General features: G+C 35.3%; 1 protein-coding gene across 1 annotated transcript in view; it reads left to right on the plus strand.

The window, feature by feature from the left end:
* Window positions 1–16,116, plus strand: part of TMEM47 (transmembrane protein 47) — a 30,232-nt gene extending 14,116 nt beyond the window's left edge. Inside the window, exons 2-3 of the mRNA XM_022563897.3 lie at window positions 1,538–1,678; window positions 11,762–16,116. Coding sequence (XP_022419605.1) covers window positions 1,538–1,678; window positions 11,762–11,940 — 320 coding nt within the window. The 3' untranslated portion in view covers window positions 11,941–16,116. The remainder of the gene's footprint in view (window positions 1–1,537; window positions 1,679–11,761) is intronic.
* The last annotated feature ends 1,636 nt before the right edge of the window (window positions 16,117–17,752 follow it).

The following is a 17,752-nucleotide window of genomic DNA, read 5'->3' on the forward strand; positions in this document are numbered from 1 at the left end:
ACAAGTGTAAATAAAAGAAGAAAATCTTAGGGCACTGTAGGTTCCTCTACTTGTCCCTTATCCTGCAGTGGTAAAGAGTGCACTTTGGGAGCTGTCTGGAGGGATAATTTCAGAGTGCAGCATCAAAATATCATGAGTTCTTGACTTTGGATAGACTGCATTGCAATTTAACCATGGGTTAAAGTCTATTTTTATTTCTTGCACATACATTAAAGTGAGGACCAGAAGAGGCAGCCTGGGACTTTGAAACAAAACCCATGAAAGAATGTTCTCCACAGTGTCATTTTCTGTGATGCTTCCTAAGCTGGATAGTGCTTTTATATATTCACTTTACTTCTTAGAGAACATTCTACTCTTATAAAATGGAAAATGGGCCAGTTTTGTGTCATACTCTTTCTAAATCTTTATTTTATAAGAAATAACAAATACATTTCAGTGAGGTTTCGGTTTCATTCAGGGCATGGGAGACTCAAAGTATCTGTACAGAGGCCTACACATAGTAAGTGGTCAGTATATGCTTACTGTTAACGCGTGTGAATGAAGAAAGGAGCCAAGGAGCCACTTAGAGTCCATTCTGCCACCCTGGGAATACTTACTTTCAGAAACCATCCCTATGGTGGTAAATACAACAGTAAGATTAGAATGAAAGGAAAGAGAAGAGGAAAAAACAACAAATCTTCCTGATGCTAATTTGCTGGGGGAGTTGTTTTAGTTGGGGGCGGGGGAGGGAGAGAAAGGCAATTAAAAAGTTGGGTTTTGTGTGTGTGTGTGCAAAGGAAGGCTTTCTAAGAAAGCACAGCAATAAAAAAAACAGAGTATGTACTACAGCCACATGCAACAACGTGGTTGAATATCAGAGACATAAAAGCCAGAAAATAAATACAGACTTAAAAGCCAGACATCAAAGAATTGATACCATTTATATAAAGTTTAAGAAAAGGCAAATCTAATACGTAAATAATGTTGGTTTGTAGCCTGGGTAGGAGGGCGATAATTGACTCGGGAGGGGCACGAGGGAACTTTCTGGGTGATAGAAATGTTCTCTATCTTAATCTGGGTGGTGGTTACGTGGGTGTGTAAATATACATGAAATTCATCAAGTTCTCTACTTTCTATACTTATGATTTGTGAACTTTATAGTTCAATAGAAAATTAAATAATAATAATAATGACAATAGGTTGTGCAGGGGGCACCAATTTAGCATGAATGCTTAATAGAGTCCTTGGAAGAAAAGCATGGCAAACCTGTGGTCTAAAAACTGTGCTTAGCGAAGATTTCAAGGTGGGTCTGGAAGGATAAGTGAGATTTGGGTACATGGATAAAAAAGATTTAAAAAAAAAAACAACTGTGTTTAGCTTAATGTAGGAGACTTTTCTGAATAAGGACATTTGTAGTAATTTTTGTTGCAAAACATCTCAAATCCCAAAGGATGCTTGGTATGCAGTAAAATCACGTCTATTTAGCTGCAGCAAGGTGACTGCTGCTGAGCATAGTGTACTGCTTGAAAAAAGCAATGCCTTTCTTTTTTCTTTCCAGATTGGCAGATTGCTACTCTGGCTTTACTCTTGGGCGGTGCTGCCATCATTCTCATTGCATTCCTGGTGGGTTTGATTTCCATCTGCGTGGGATCTCGAAGGCGCTTCTACAGACCTGTTGCTGTCATGCTTTTTGCAGCAGGTAAATATATTCATTACTTTCAAACATTAAAGTTTCATGAACCTTTCTACCATCCTCCCTTCTCACGCAGAAACAGTAATGTGGTTGCTGTATTACTTACAGATCAAGAGGCATTTGTTATATTTTAAGGTAAATTGGCTACAGGTTTATCATAGTATCAGTTTTCAATGTGTTAAGCATTTCACAGAGCACAGTGGCAATTTCTAAACTTCGAACTAAAACACGAATAAATAATGGCTCTTGACAAGGGCTGTTGCCTTAGGAATTGCAACAGATGTGTTTACCAACAGTCTTTCTTCACATCCAGTATTTTTTTCCTCCTTTTACTGCCCCCTTGGTGATCTTAAGGCAAAATTGTTTTTTTCTGACATAAAACTGAAAAAAAATTCCAATATGTGTACTCTTAAAGGTATAAATCTGTTTTGAAATAAACATGGTTATACTGAAAAATCATAATGTTTAATGTGACCCGTCAGACAACTCAGTCGTTTGAGTTCAATGGCATATTCATTAATTTAGCAACCCATCTTTCTATGAAGCACAGCTTGGATTAAAATATCAACCCAGGTAAAATGGAACTTTTACTAAAAGTCAGGGAGCTATTTAGGAAAGGGGCTTATAAGACTAAAAGCCCAGTACATTATTTGATATGAGTTTAAGTTTCATTTATAAGGATCTCCTTAAATATTCTTATAAATGACTGAAACTGAAATATTCTTGTTGGTGCCTTCAATTTATCCTGTCAGTCATATCTGATTTGAAGACTGCAAAATAAGCCCCTGTGACTGTCAACAATGAAGACACTGAGAGAACCATCTAGCCTGTTAGATGGATTTTTTAAAGCTGTTTAAAGATGGGGATAGATGAAATTTCTCAGGATTTGAAGGGTCATTTGGTCTAAAATTATACAATCAGAAGTGTTCTGCTGCCCCCTGCTGTTTGTGTTCATCTTCTTATACCCATGAAGACTGGTCAGAATGCAAGGGTCATGAAAACAACGGTCCACAGGGCTGAAAGAATGTAGAAATACATCTAATTAAAATCTCTTAAGTGATGTGCTCAAGATCACATAGTAGTTACTGGTGGACCTGGGGCTAGGAGGCTACTGAATCCTAAACGGGTGGTTCATTCACTACTGGATCCCTCATTCATTCATTCACTCTTTATTGGGTACCTATTATGGACTGGACATTATATTGAGACACCTATAAAACTGGCTAAATAGCATGACAGATACTTTCTAATAGAGTAGAAAACACTATTACAAAAAATATTTTGAAGTCTTAGGCGGTGGCGACAATATCATTATATTGTTGATCTCGTGTAATAAAGGTCTCTTTTGTGAATCATTTAGTATAACATGAAGATTCTCCTAAAGATTCCATCATTCTGCAGTTTATTTCTCAGTTCATGGATTTGCCACGGCTCTTTTCCTATTTTCACAATGAAATAACTTAGATATTTTAATTATAGTATGTTTATCTTTGCAGCTAGGATTTATTAACATAGTGATTAGAGTCAATTATAATAGAATTTCTTGATAAATTGTTCTGAAATGATATACAGTTCTTTAAAACTGGAATTATGTTTTGAATAATTTTTAGAATACTCATATTTCTGATTTATGAAGATATAGAGACAGTCTAGACATTCTCTTATAAATACCCAGTATTATTGTGCTACCTAGTTACTATCCCATTTAGCCTTTAACTTACTTTATAATGGCATATGCAGAATCTATAAAGAAATCTGTTGTTTAAAGCACCTATTATAAACATTCTTACAGAAATAACTGGAAGTTCCAGTTTTTTCTTAAAAAGTTCTATAGTTTTTCCCAAGTATAGCAAAATTTGTGAAAATGTGAAAATAAGCACTTGTTATAACAGAAAACATATTGTAAATGAGTATAAGTTAAAGGTAATGGATTTGGTCAAAAAAGATTTTGATTTAACTCTCGCTGCCACAAATATTAGTAAATTATAAAATAACGAGACGAATCCCTAAAGCAACATTCATACAGTATTATTCTACCTGCTGAGACCGAAAATGAGCATTATACTGCTACATTTTAAAACTGTACATGTGCTGAGATTTAATTTTACTCATTCTCTTTTGAGACTGCTTATGGAAGCTTTTCTTGAAATAACCATTAGTTTAGCATTCACTTTGCATATAAGCAAGGTAAAACTTACTGGTTATTTGAAACATGTCATGAAAAAGTTTCTCCCATCTGCAAAAGCCATTAAGAGTTGCCTGTAGCTGACTTCTGGAAAAGATATTTATTAAACATAATAATCCATTTATGATTTGGGTGTAAGATTAACAAAGTTGGAAAATCTGCCTTCTTGAAACAATGCTAGCTAAAAATCATGGTTGTTTATCTTGCTTGCTTCTTAGGAAACATACTTATTCGAGTGGTTGGCTTGTCTCACCAGTTTAGTGATTCTTTGTAAATGTGTATTTGGGACTATTTTCCCTTTTTACTCATCCTGGTCTGCTTGAAAATGGTCTGTATTTCTCCACTTTTCTCACAATATTTTCTTCTCCAAATAATATTAAGCTTTATCTTGGTATTCACACACATAGGGAATGATACTTATCTCAACAAAGAAATATTCTTTTTTTTTTTTTGCTTCTGCTGAAACTTGCAGTACATAAAATCAAAACAGACATAGCACTACCACTTGGAAACATTTCTACGCAGAACTACATCATTAATTCAGTACCATATGCAGTGCCTGGTACTCTGGGGCACTCAGTAAATAGCTGAGTGAATGACGGAAAGAAGACTGAGGAATGTGGCTTATAATCTGATAGGGAAAAACAGGCATGAAAACAGCTAGCTAACTGTAATTTGTTTTTTCTTAAACCATTTCTCTGTTGGCAATTTATGAAGCAGCAAATTCCCTGTGACCACAAATCTAAGACCAAAACAGCTCAAAAAAGTAACAGTTGTAAAGATTATTTTTCATATATCCATATTTTCATTCATTTATTTAACAAATGTATGTTGGGTGCCTATAGTATGCAACTTCACTATCTTGGTGTTAGATAATATACTCTTAAAGGGTTTTTACTAAAAGCTGATGATTAAGTCTTATAAACACAGCCAGACAAATTTTAGAGGTTTTCTTGTCTTCTCTTTTTCTCTGAGGTCCTTGATTTAGGGTGGGTTTGCTACCTGCTTGAATAATTGCTAGAAGATCTAAGAGGTAGCCATCGCTGCAACCCATCTAAAACATTGTCCTATGTTCCACAACTCTTCTACCTTCGGTCCTACAAATTTAGACTTCAGAATAAGATGTTATCTATAATGATACTGTTGATGATAATAATAATTCACTGAGCACCTACCATGTGTCATACTGCTAGACCTGTAGCACACTGCTATCTCTGCTATAACAGTCTTAAGATTAGGTATTTATTTTACTCATATTATCAGTGAAGAAGCAGCCTCAGAAAGGTTAAGTAATTGTCTGGTGTTGTCCAGCTAGTAAGTTGCAGAGCCAGGGTTTCAATTCAGGGCAGCTCTCTAATTTGAGAGCCCAAGTGAGGTTTCACGAGTTATCTGTACTTGGGTACATATAACACATAGAAAAATAAAAGCCGAATCAGCCTTGAATTTTTTTTTTTTTTTTTGCGGTACGCGGGCCTCTCACTGTTGTGGACTCTCCCGTTGCAGAGCATAGGCTCCGAGCACTCAGGCCCAGCGGCCATGGCTCACGGGCTCAGCCGCTCCGCGGCATGTGGGATCTTCCTGGACCGGGGCACAAGCCCGTGTCCCCTGCATCAGCAGGCGGACTCCCAAACACGGCGCCACCAGGGAAGCCCCAGCCTTGAATTTTTAATTCAGCTGCCAACTGTGTACTGCAGTTGGAGTCCATCCTGTAACTCCAGTTACTCCATCTCTTGGGAGCAACACCTGAAGGATGGCAGCAACTCAAGGTGTCACAAACTGATCAGTACAGCATGACTGAAACATAGCACATCATGAAAACTGTGCACATGTCCAGTACAGTTGACTATAGCATGTTTTTTATTGTGTAACTGACAATGACAGATAATGCATGAGGAGATTCTGATACCTGACATCTAGTTCTCACTAAAGACTTGGTGAAATTAGAGGGGTTGCCTTTTTCTGGGTCCTTTTCTCTTATTGTATGGTTTTACAGATCTTTTTATGCCCCACTGGGACTTAGGATGATTGTTTCCTTTTTCTCCCCCATGGCCTTTAAGACAAGTTGCAGAAAAATCTGAGTCTTTCATAATTCAGATTTTAAATGACAGAATCCCCACTAATTGTATTATTGAGGATGTTCCTTTCTGTTATATCTGCAGAAAGCCTCCTCTAAATGATTATTTATGCAGAATGGGGAAATTTTGGGAGGGGGTCCTGCACCTGCTTTCCATCTCTGATTAGAGGCTTGTGTATTGCAGCCCTCCTCTCCATCCTGTCAGGCACAAGGAGATGGCTGGAGGTATTTCAAGTCTAGATTTTGACAGAAAAATCAGTGTCCAGCTTATATTTCAAACTAAAAAGGAGTTCTATTCACAGATCTTTATCCATATCAAACTACCCTTTGGTTAGGACAGTTTACAGTATCGCCATCAAGATATTCATTTCATATGTACTGCTTAATTTTAAGTAGTTATAGATTAAATTAAAAAGGAGAGAAATTGATAGCTTCATGTTAACCTTTCATGGGCAAATGTTTTTTATTCTACAAATATTGTTTCCTTTATGTAAATTTGATATTTAGGGGACTTGGCTGGATAGTCCTATCAATTCTGTCTTTAAATTATCTTCTAAGTCTGTAGCTTCTTTTTATACACCACCATTACTGAGTTAGTTGAGGATATAACTCTTCCTCAAGTGCAACATCTCAGTTCCCAAATTTGAACTTCCCCCTAATTTATTTTTCTGTGGTAATGTCTGAGTTAAACTGTCTATGTGACTTCTTCCTTTCCCTTTCCTGGAATCCAGTTACTCAGTTTTTCTTTTATAGTCTTTACTTTCCCTGACCTTTCCCACTGATGTTACCTTAGTCATCACTGTGCACAGGTAGGTATCCATGCACTGACTAACCTCCTAGGGGCCTGTCCTCCTCCAGTCTCCTCCCTTTTAGGCTGTCTTGCATACAAACACATGAGATGTAGTTCTGAAATACAAATCTGGTCTTGTCACTTGTTCCTTTGGTTTCCCCAGAGGCAGAATCTGAAGCAAGGAATCAAGTGCAAGTACTTAATCTGGGAGGTAAAAGAAGGGATATGGAAAGAAAGTGAGACAGGGAAGAGAAGGCAGCCAATAAAGAGTACATTATCAAACCAGTGGTCACTGTAAGCACCTGGAGCTTAATCTTCCTGGAAAAATTTTGGAAACCAGTGCAGAACACACCCCTCAGAGTTACCTCACTGGAAGGACTAGGGAATTGGAGTATTTATAAAGTAAATGCTGATAGTCATTGGTAAGGGCTGTTGGTGATGACGGGGAAACAGCAATGGTAATTTCCCAGAACACTGTACCTGCCTCGGAGTCAGGCAAAGTAGCTTTTGTGGCCAGAGGAAAAGTCAGGCAAAGAAGTGCAGGTGCTGACAATCGAAAGTCAGGCTGACATATACTGGAATTATGAGGATGAGAGTATATGGATAGGGTACCAACAGCATCTACAATTCAAATAACCTCTGAAATGTCTCCCTATAGAAACCAGTCTGTATTTTTATGACATGCTAATAAGTCTTTTATAGTCTAAATCAAACATCTCCATGTGACTGTGCCCTTCATTCTACCCATGTGAATTTTCTATGGGCACAGCCTCTTATATCTCTAAGCATTATGGAAACTGCTTCTTCTTCCTAGAGGTGTTTTCATGTTTCTCTTCTGACCGAGTACTGTCCATCCTTCAAGAACCAGTTCAAATAGTGCTTCGTCTCTGAAGCCCTCCCTTCTTTCTGCAGGCAGAAGTGGTACTTGGAATATCATTAGAGCTCAATAAACATGATGAATGGATTATAAGTGAACATGCCTCTACTACTACTGTTGAACACATTTGTTTGTATCTGTGTGTCTGTCTCCATGATAGAGTATGAAATATCAAAGGACAAGGGCCGTGTCCTATCTGTCTTACCTCTTTCACCTAGAATGCAGTGGGCATCCAATAAATGTTTGTTGAAATATTGAAATATCCCCATGTTAGAAAATATTGACTATTTGAATATTGACTATTTTGAATATTTCAATATTGAAAACATTGAAAAATATCCCCTTAAAGAAAACTAGAAATAACACAAGAATCTCTAAGTTCTTGTCATGTTTCTGTCTGCACAATTTCATGGCTGGTAGTTTTGTTGCCTCTTTTCCAAAAAGTAGGGAGGGGGAATAAAATGAACCTCAAATTCCCTTCAAATTCTAAAACGCTATACAACTTTACTTATGCCTCTGAGATAGAGCATAGAAAATACCACAGCCAATGCCTGTTATGTTTCATCGATTGGTGGTAAAGTAGAAACATAGTATGGTGTTATTTTCTTGAGTTCTGGACTCTAGGTGTGTTTGTTAGTTTCCTTTGCAGCATCTGTGAAAGGCAAGGAGACATTTTAATCTGCATCTATATATTATATTAAATGAAGAAAATTATTTACAAATGCAAGATTATATTTTTTTCTCAATTTTGCTATTACATGCATTTTTCTCAGTGATTCCAAAGAGAGTAAAATAATTCAGAAGCATAAAGCGTTTTAGGGTTATTTTCATCTGGCAAACAACACAATAAATTTCCATCTCTAAGAAAGCTGCTCAAGAGAGAGAAGGAAGCCAGTGGAGCCTAATGGAGCTGTGTTTCTACTTTTCCCACTAGAGGGAAACTATATCATTATATTATACCATGAAGACCAAATATTTGCTAAATAAAACACATTGAAATGAATATTAAAAGCAGGCTAGGTGAACACCTCACTCCAGGAACTGGCTGATTCACAAAAGAAGCAGTATAATCCTTTTAGAATATAATTCAGATCAGTTTTTACTTCTCTGTTCACATTCCTCTTGCAGTTGCTCATCACATTTAGAATGAAATCCAGAACCCTGATCATGGTTCACAAGGCCATTCCTGAATGAGCCTCTGGCTGTCTTTTCTATCTCATCTCATGCTGTTCCCTTCCTTGCTCTCTGTACCGCTGTACTGCATCCACAGCATCCTTACTGATGTTCCACTGTACCCAGTGTGCTCCTGCATCAGTTTTGCACTGCCTGTGCCCTCTACCCAAGATCGCTCACTTCCCACTACATTGACCTGCACCCCTCACTTCATTCAGGTCTGTGCTTTAATGGCTCCTCCCCAGAGAGGCCTTCTTCAGCTCTCATCTAAAAGAGCAGCCTGCATCCCTGTCTTGTTTTCTTGTATTTTCACGTCTCTTAGCAATACCTGCCGTATTCTATATTTATTTACTGATAATGGTGTGCCTAGCCATGAGGGTAGCAACTTGTGTTACCAGTGCCTTAAACTGTGTCACTTTAGAAACATTCAAGTATTTGTTAAATGAGTAAATGAATTTTACTGTTTCTAATTCACATTCATATTTCAATCATATCCTGGCAGGATCAGTTATGATTTGACTAGTGACCAGAGTATAGAAACCAAAGGAGAAAAATGCTTTTCTTTTTAATTTACTTAGTAACTTTGGAATTTTTTTTTCTGTAGTTCATGGTTGATAGTAATTGACTTCTTGTTAGTTTTAAGACATTTAAAACATGAAAGCACCCTTTCCATCACAAAGGCACAGAGCCAGCCAGTTTTTAAATTAATACACATTTAGCACTTACTGGCTGGAAATAGAAGTGTGGATTATATAATATGCTGTTAATTGTTCTAACAACGACTTAAAACTTTTTCTGAGATTTTTAAACTATAAACAAGGTGTGATTTCTGTTTTGAATGTTGAGAGATTCTCCTGTTATATGGACCTACTTATCCATCCACTGTCAGTAGTAATGTGGAAGTATGGTAGGCTAGTGCTGGCCCAGAGCAGTGTTGAGCTACATGGCAAAAATGTTTGGAATTCTTATATCTGCTTCCAGAAAGGTCATTTCACCCCTAGTCTGAGCGTTATCGAAAGTAATAATTTTGAGGAATCATGCCCCCTCATGAGTTTTCTGTAGTTCATCAGTCTTATGCCAGAGATAGATGACTGTTAATGTAGACTTTCTAGGAACATTAGTCATATTGGTATTAATGATATTTTACAGGTACTGAGAATAGATGAGAGTAGATTTTAAAGCACGAAATTCCAGTTTAATTAAACACACTATCCATCCTCTTGCTGTTTTCAAAAAATGTAATAAGCTGTATCATTTTTACTGTGTCAAAGTTTATTCTTGTCTCCTACACCTTAATCATTCACATTTTTGTTGTTGCATTTTTGGAATTTATGGTATTTTTAAGATGAGTTAAATAATAATTATTTTAACCCAAAATTTACATTATATATCAGGGGTTGGTAAACTTTTTTTTTTATAAAAGGCCAGATAGTAAATACTTCTGGCTTTGTGGGCCACATGGTTTTGTTGCAGCTACTCAACTGTGCCATGGTAGTGTGAACAGTACATAAATGAATGAGCCTGGCTGTGTTCCAGTATAACTTTTTTTCAAAAACAAAAAGCAGGCCAGATTTGGTAGTTTGCCAATCCCTGTCACATATTACTATATCTCAGATTTTTCAGGGTGAAGATTGTCTCTTGAGGGTGGAAGCCATCATATAGTAGAGAATAAGGCAGATGCATCCCATAAATTCTCATTAAATTGATTTAAATAAAATAGAAGGGAATTCCCTGGTGGTCCAGTGGTTAGGACTCTGTGCTTCCACTGCAGGGGGCATGGGTCCAATCCCTGGTCGGGGATCCCACAAACCGTGCGGCGTGGCCAAAAAAAAAAAAAAAAAAGAAATTATATAATAGTTGATCCAATAGAAAGTTATGATTTTGAATGGAAGACATCACCTCATATATAATCCAGTGTCTCCCATATAAAAATATCCACTGGATAAATACCGACTGCATTTTAGATATTTTTTTAAAAAGCACCTCCCCCTTCCCGATTAACTGGTTTCTTTTATTTTATTAAGTATAACTCATCACATTTCCCCTTTAGCCCTGCCTAAGAACTAAGATTTAACTAAGAAGTAAGAGCTAAGTTTTGTGCCCTATTGTGGTAGACATCATTAACTTAGGTTTTCTAGTACGATTACCTACCATGCCTTCATAGACTTAATTCTTTTTTGAAAGTAGGTGAGGAATAAATATATAATATATTTATATCTGTTATATCTGTTATATCTAATAATAATATCTATATCTGTTATATCTAATCTGATATATCTAATATCTATATCTGTTATATCTAATAAGTTGGTGTGGCTTCTTGACAAAGATGACTTTTGAACCCATTTTAAAAGATGAGAGGTATGGACTGGATGAAAAGAAAAGAATAAAAATAGTTTTTGATCAGAGTAAGGACATCAAGGTAGGACTTGGAATATTGGGCTGAGTTAGATGATATTGAAAAGTGACAGCAACAAAAGCACATCTTGAATCACAGGTACACCAGTTTCATCAGTACAGATGAATTCAAAGTCCCCAAATTCTCAAGAGTATAAATAAATAACAAGGGTTTTTAGCTGCTATTTGGGGTCACTATTCTTGGGAAGCTATTTACAGGTGTTGTATAGTGAAACAGTTTAGCTAAACTAGTACTACTTGCCATAATAGTGATAATTATATATGTGTTTGTAAAGTGAGAACCATTATTTTGTATGCTCATATAAATTATATTACACTAATTATTTCATCAAATACTATTATAGTGATTTGCTAATTATTAATAGAGTAATTCTTACTGTACTGTGAAATAGTGTTAAACAGAAAAAGTTGTCAATATTTTAAAGTGTACCATCTAGAATAAGCAATGCTTCAAATTTTTTGGCTTTTTTGTTTATTTGATTAAAGTGTAATTCTCATACATATGTATATTTGTATATCATTTTATTTCCTGTAAATAACATTTTCCTAATTTTGATTTGCTTTTTTTTTAGTTGTTTTACAGGTTTGCAGCCTGGTCCTTTACCCAATCAAGTTCATTGAAACTGTGAGCTTGAAAATTTACCATGAGTTCAATTGGGGTTATGGCTTGGCCTGGGGTGCAACTATATTTTCGTTTGGGGGTGCCATCCTTTATTGCCTGAACCCTAAGAACTACGAAGACTACTACTAGAACCAATAGTCTAAAATTTTAAAAAAAATCAACCATCCAACAAAAGGATTACATCTGCATCTTTTCTAAGTCACTATTTTCTAAAACACTTGTGGAGCATCAAGCAGTTTGCTCATTTGGTTTAATATCTTTTGCCTTTTGGCTGTCAACATCATAACCAGCTTTTACATCCATTTTAGGGACCTGCACAAATTAAGAGAGCTGATTAGACATAGGCAAATGCTGCAAACTTCCAATATGTTCATGTCACTTTTCTTGAGAAGTGAAGGGTGTATATGACAGCAACCATTGTGAGAAACTAGTTGGAATGAGAAATGCCTGAATCTTCTATTGCCTGCAGGGGAGCAGCTGGCATAAGCAACGTTTAGAAGCTCCATTGTGCTGACAAGGATTCCTCTGTTAGAGTCCTTATCGCCTGCTTATCCCACCCAGTGACTACATTGGCCGTTGGTTATTTGCTTGAGTGAACTCTTGAAAAGTGAACTTCCCTTCAGCATCTAATGGGGGTTCTGAATGTAACTTGTTAATGATACATATTCCACCTTCAAGAATACTTGTTTTAAAGGGAGGTTATGCTTTGGCAATCAGCATCTCCCTGGGAAGGAAGTCAAGACTTGGAGACATGTGCTTTTCATTATGTGGTTAGAAATTTTGCCTCAGCCATATCTAGAATGAGGAAAAATTGAGTCTCTACTTTCCTTGGGGCAACTAGAAAGAAATATGCATGAGTTGCTTTTGTCCTAAGTACCCTTTAAATCACTTACCAAACATTACAGCAAACAGTTGTGCATATGTAACAAGCTTAAATATTTTTATAGAAGGTGAACCATTAGTATAAATGGTAATAAGTTATTCCCTAGCCCTACACATGCATTTGCCTTTTGCACATAAAATAAATGTTTGCTCTAGTGAAGTGATTTGAACACTAACCTTGTACACATTTTTAAGAGGCTTAGATTGGTATTCACACTTATTTACCATACAAAAGTGCATATACCCTAAAGCTTTTGCTCTATGTTCTCTACTGTTTCACTGGAAAGTGTTAATAGAATTGTATAAGAAGAAAAACTGAAATGGTGTTAATCTGAAAATTAATGACTCTTCTGTAAGCCCTGTAGTTCAAAAGAGAGTAGCAATTAGGATGATCATTTTGTTTAAAATTCATTAAAATAGAAGGCTGCTTTTTTTCCAAGTATTTTAAATGTCTTCATTAAAAAATAAAGGAATAGTGATAGATTTATATAAATGTCTAAATGTCAATAGAGGAGTAGAATTCATCTGGTTATCACCTGGTCCTCTGAAGTTAACTAATGGGCTAACTGATTTGTGCACACAATTATGATGGATTTATAGTAAGGGAATCATTTATTGACTGGTCAAATGGAAGGAACTATCAATAATAGGGAATAAGCTTGCAACGAGTCTTACACTGCAAACTTGTGTTAATCCTGTTTAATATACAAATTTGGTTAGTTTAATTGTAAACATATTTTTATATCAAATATACAGTTCTAATATAAATAATTATTTTTGTTAACAAAGACACTATTTGGCCCTCTTGCAGAAAGAAGCATTGGAGAAATCATTTAAAATGTACCTGTGTTCTGTTATATTGCAAAATCTGTTAAGAGCAGGACCACATCAATAGTATTTAATAATTTGCTTTACCTCCCAAAGCAGAGTTCTGCTTTCAGCTTGTCTTAAGAACTGTTGCCAAAACAACAGGAAAAAAACAAAACTGTTTTATTATTCAAAGGCTTAAAAAAAACCCTCTTATCTTGTGACTTTTCTATGGAATCACAAAGTAAATTTGAAGAACCAGGCTTATTCTTATTTTAGCAATGACAGACAAAAATGATTAAATGCATCCTAGAGAGAAACCTTTATAAAAGTATATAATTCTGTATAGAATCATAAGAAACTATGAGTGGAAATTTTCCAGAAAGATATTACTATTATAGAATCTTTTGAAGCAATTTTCTTGAGAAATAGTAAAATCTGGGCCAGACTATCTTGCTGTTAATTGCGTATTATCAGAGCAGCATGAGAAATAACGGTATTTGTTGGAAAGGGATTTCAGCTACTAAACACTCTTTACTGGGAGAGAATCTCTTTATTCCTGAATAATGGACAAACAGTACTTTGGTGCTGACATCAATGAGGCACTTTTCTTAGTCCTAGTAGAGGATGCAGTGTGCTGTTAGAACAATATCATATCTTGAGTCTTACAAAGTTTTCATTCTCTGTCAATATGAAAAGCTGGAAAGTGACAGAATATAGTATAAGCTAAGGCACACATATTTGCTGTTTACTGAGAAGTAGATTTCTTATATAACTTTTTTCCCCTTCCCAGTGAAGAGCCCTATGCTATATTTCTACCATCACTAATATTTGAAAGTGTTTCATTACTAACAAGTTCAATATAACATGAAAGTTGTCATTGCTCATCCAAAATACTGTTTTGTCTATCAGAATCAACACAAGTGAATTTTTCACCCACAATAACATTATGTCTTTGCAGCTTTAGGTTTGTTTAATGTTTTCTTACAAGCCAAACTATTAACTACAATCCCATTGTTTATCTTAGAGAGAGAGAGAGAGATATACATACATACATATAGCATAAAGTACTCAGCAGGGCTAGTTATTTGGATTTCTTGCACAACAATTTAGCTTTTTGTAAGTTCAACATGTAAATTTTAAAGACATAAATATAGAGAGACCTATGTGTTTGAAATATAAATGATATATATGGATTAGCATGTACCTGTATATTATTAAACATGCAATGAACTGACTGGTAAGTGACGTCTAATTGTATGGCTAGCAATGTAATTTATTCAGACTGTATTTTTGTACAGAGCAGCGCACACTAACCTATGCCTCTGTGTCCTCTTTAATGCCTAAAACTGTGCCTAGAAATTTCATCTGTCTTAAAAAATAAAATATACTCCATGCTGTTTATGCTATTAGTTTCTCTACTGCTGTTATATATTTATTATTTTAAAATATATGACATGTTTAATACTTAAATATGAATTCATGCTATTCTGGTTATTGTTTTTTTAACAGTCCTCTGGGGGGAACCTGTTTATCACTCCAGTGGTTTTGAGTTTGCAGTTTCACGATCAGTTCTTAATTTCATGATTTTTGTAGCTGACATGAAGTTATCTATGTGGAAAAAATAAAAATAAAAGTGGCTTCACTGATATGGTTTGACTTTGTGTCTTCTCTACTGTGTGGACTCTTTAACAGGTTTCTAAATTACATGTCTTCAGTTCATTTTCTCTTTTATAAAGTATATGTTATTTAGAAAACATAGCTTGATATGACATGTTCATTTTGTGTAAAAAATTTTTTAACTATATTTTGTTTCAAATTATCTCCCAAATCCTTTCTATCTTCTGCAGCTGAGTTATATGAACAATAAAAGAAAGAATATTAAGTGTCTTTTTTAACTTTCTATCTTAAAAGGCACAGAGAGGAGATATAGTGTAGGCTCTCCTTTTTCCTATTGTCTAATCACACAAGTAGAAAGAGGAGTAGTGAAGGGTTTGATACTCTAATTTGGTTTTTGTTTAGTTTTCAGTAGTTGCAAGGTATGTTAAAGCAGGCTTTCCTGCATTATTTCTATTTTTTAATTAGACACTAAATTTTCAATGTGCATATGTGTAGAAATTCATAAAGTCCAAATTTCCCATCACCCTTTGTGTATTAGATAAATGTTAAGTATACTTGGAAAGAAATATATATTAGAGCAAAAAATTCACTTGTATGATTGTCAGAAAATTTTCTGGAAGGTAGAAATAGAGCCATATATAATTGAGCAAATTTTCTTGTGTTGATAAAATCAGTTTGAATATAAAATATATATTTTTTGTCATGTCTTTCATTTCTCATGAACGCTCAAATCTTGACAGGTTCACAGTATATTTTTCTGCTGAAAAAAATATTGTAAATCATTCATAAATCTATGAGGTATTTAATATCAGATGTTCAAAAGTATGCACATTTAAGTTATGAATTCTAACATTTTCACAAATTTTCTATCGTAGAAATTTTCCTTTTCGATGACCTTATTCTAATTCGATGGAGCAGCATCATTCATTTGATGTATTATATTTTCAGTATAAGGTACTTTCATTTTCATACAGAATTCTCACAGGCAAAACACCTTTACAGTCATGTCCTGCCTGGTAATTATCCATGACCCAGTTTCTCTGAATTTGGAAGACATGGAGAGATAACTTCACTAGGATTAGACAAGGGAAAATCCATTGCCTTCAGATATTTCATTGTGAACAGGAAACAGGAAAACAATTTTAATTTGCTTTGCCATAGTGGCCATATAGTCAGTTTGTGGTTTGTTTTATTAAGTCAGGCCCATGCTTTGTCAACACAATGTTCCATTTTGGTGGTCTTTAAGTCATTTTGGTTAGAAAATTAACTGATAGCGAAATTATTTTGTATTCTGTAGAATAATCCACTGAATACCTGGATTTTTAATTTATTGGTCAAATTTTCATGTTACGACCTTCTGTTAATAGCTTTTCAGAAGTGCAACCTTAAATGAGATAAGATTAAAGGAGCAAATAAAAATGAGAATTAAGTGCTTAGTATTTTCACAGGAAGCACTAATTTATTTGAATAATTTAACTTGAATAACTTCTGTGTCAAGTATTGGGAACACAATGTCATAGATACTTAATGTCAAAGTTAAAATCAGACTAAGTAACAAAACTCTATGAAATAAAATGCCAACAATTTTTCTGATATAAGGCAGGTTTGCAGACTGGGAAGTCCTCACATTTTTAATAACTACTAGATGTTGCCACGAGCAGACGGTCCATATATCCATACTTGGAAAATCTGTTTTCAAAGACTCACCAGCTAGGTGACTCACACATTTATATTCCAGCCGTAAGTCTAATGGTTCCAAAGTATAACTAAGAGAACAGGAGCTGAACTGTTCAAGTGGGAAGGATAATATGTGGTGTTTGTAAGCCAAGATTAACAGCATACAAAGAATGGTGTTCTTTGTAAAACTAAAGCTGTGTTGAGTGGTTCACCAGAGAAACTCAGTTTTGGCAAGCAATTATTTCCAAGTTGAATGACTTCATAGAAATAATGATTATAAAAGAAGCTTGGAACAAATACTGGAAAATCATGTCATCAAACCAGCAAAAACCTTGAATACTTCAATTTCTGCGTGTGACGTGGATTAATGAAGAAAATAGTATCTAAACTATATATATAATTTATATACTAATTTTGGCATGGGTGAGGATGTTCTCTGTGACCGGAAGGCATTTCTTATACACAGAAGAGAGACAGGCATAGACTTTAACTTCAAACACTGCATATACATGATGGTACTGAAGACGGCCCCTTGGTTGCTTTGACTTTATCATCAGAAAGGTAAAATAAGAAATTAATATCATACAACCTATTTAGTTTTTTGATAAAAATGTAGTTCACAAGGAAGAGTTCAAAGAAATTGTTTTAAAACTGAACAGAAGACATTTCTCTTAAGATTATTAAGGAAGGATAAGCTGGGACAAAGAGTGGCATCGACATATATACACTACCAAATGTAAAATAGATAGCTAGTGGGAAGCAGCCGCATAACACAGGGAGATCAGCTCAGTGCTCTGTGACCACCTAGAGGGGTGGGATAGGGAGGGTGGGAGGGAGGGAGACGCAAGAGGGAGGGGATATGGGGATACATGTATACATATAGCTGATTCACTTTGTTATAAAGCAGAAACTAACACAACATTGTAAAGCAATTATAGTCCAACAAAGATGTTAA

This window comes from Delphinapterus leucas, chromosome X, assembly GCF_059928025.1.
Source record: "Delphinapterus leucas isolate spDelLeu-1000000601 "Yukka" chromosome X, BTC_Dleu_Yukka2, whole genome shotgun sequence".
NCBI classification, from domain to species: domain Eukaryota; kingdom Metazoa; phylum Chordata; class Mammalia; order Artiodactyla; family Monodontidae; genus Delphinapterus; species Delphinapterus leucas.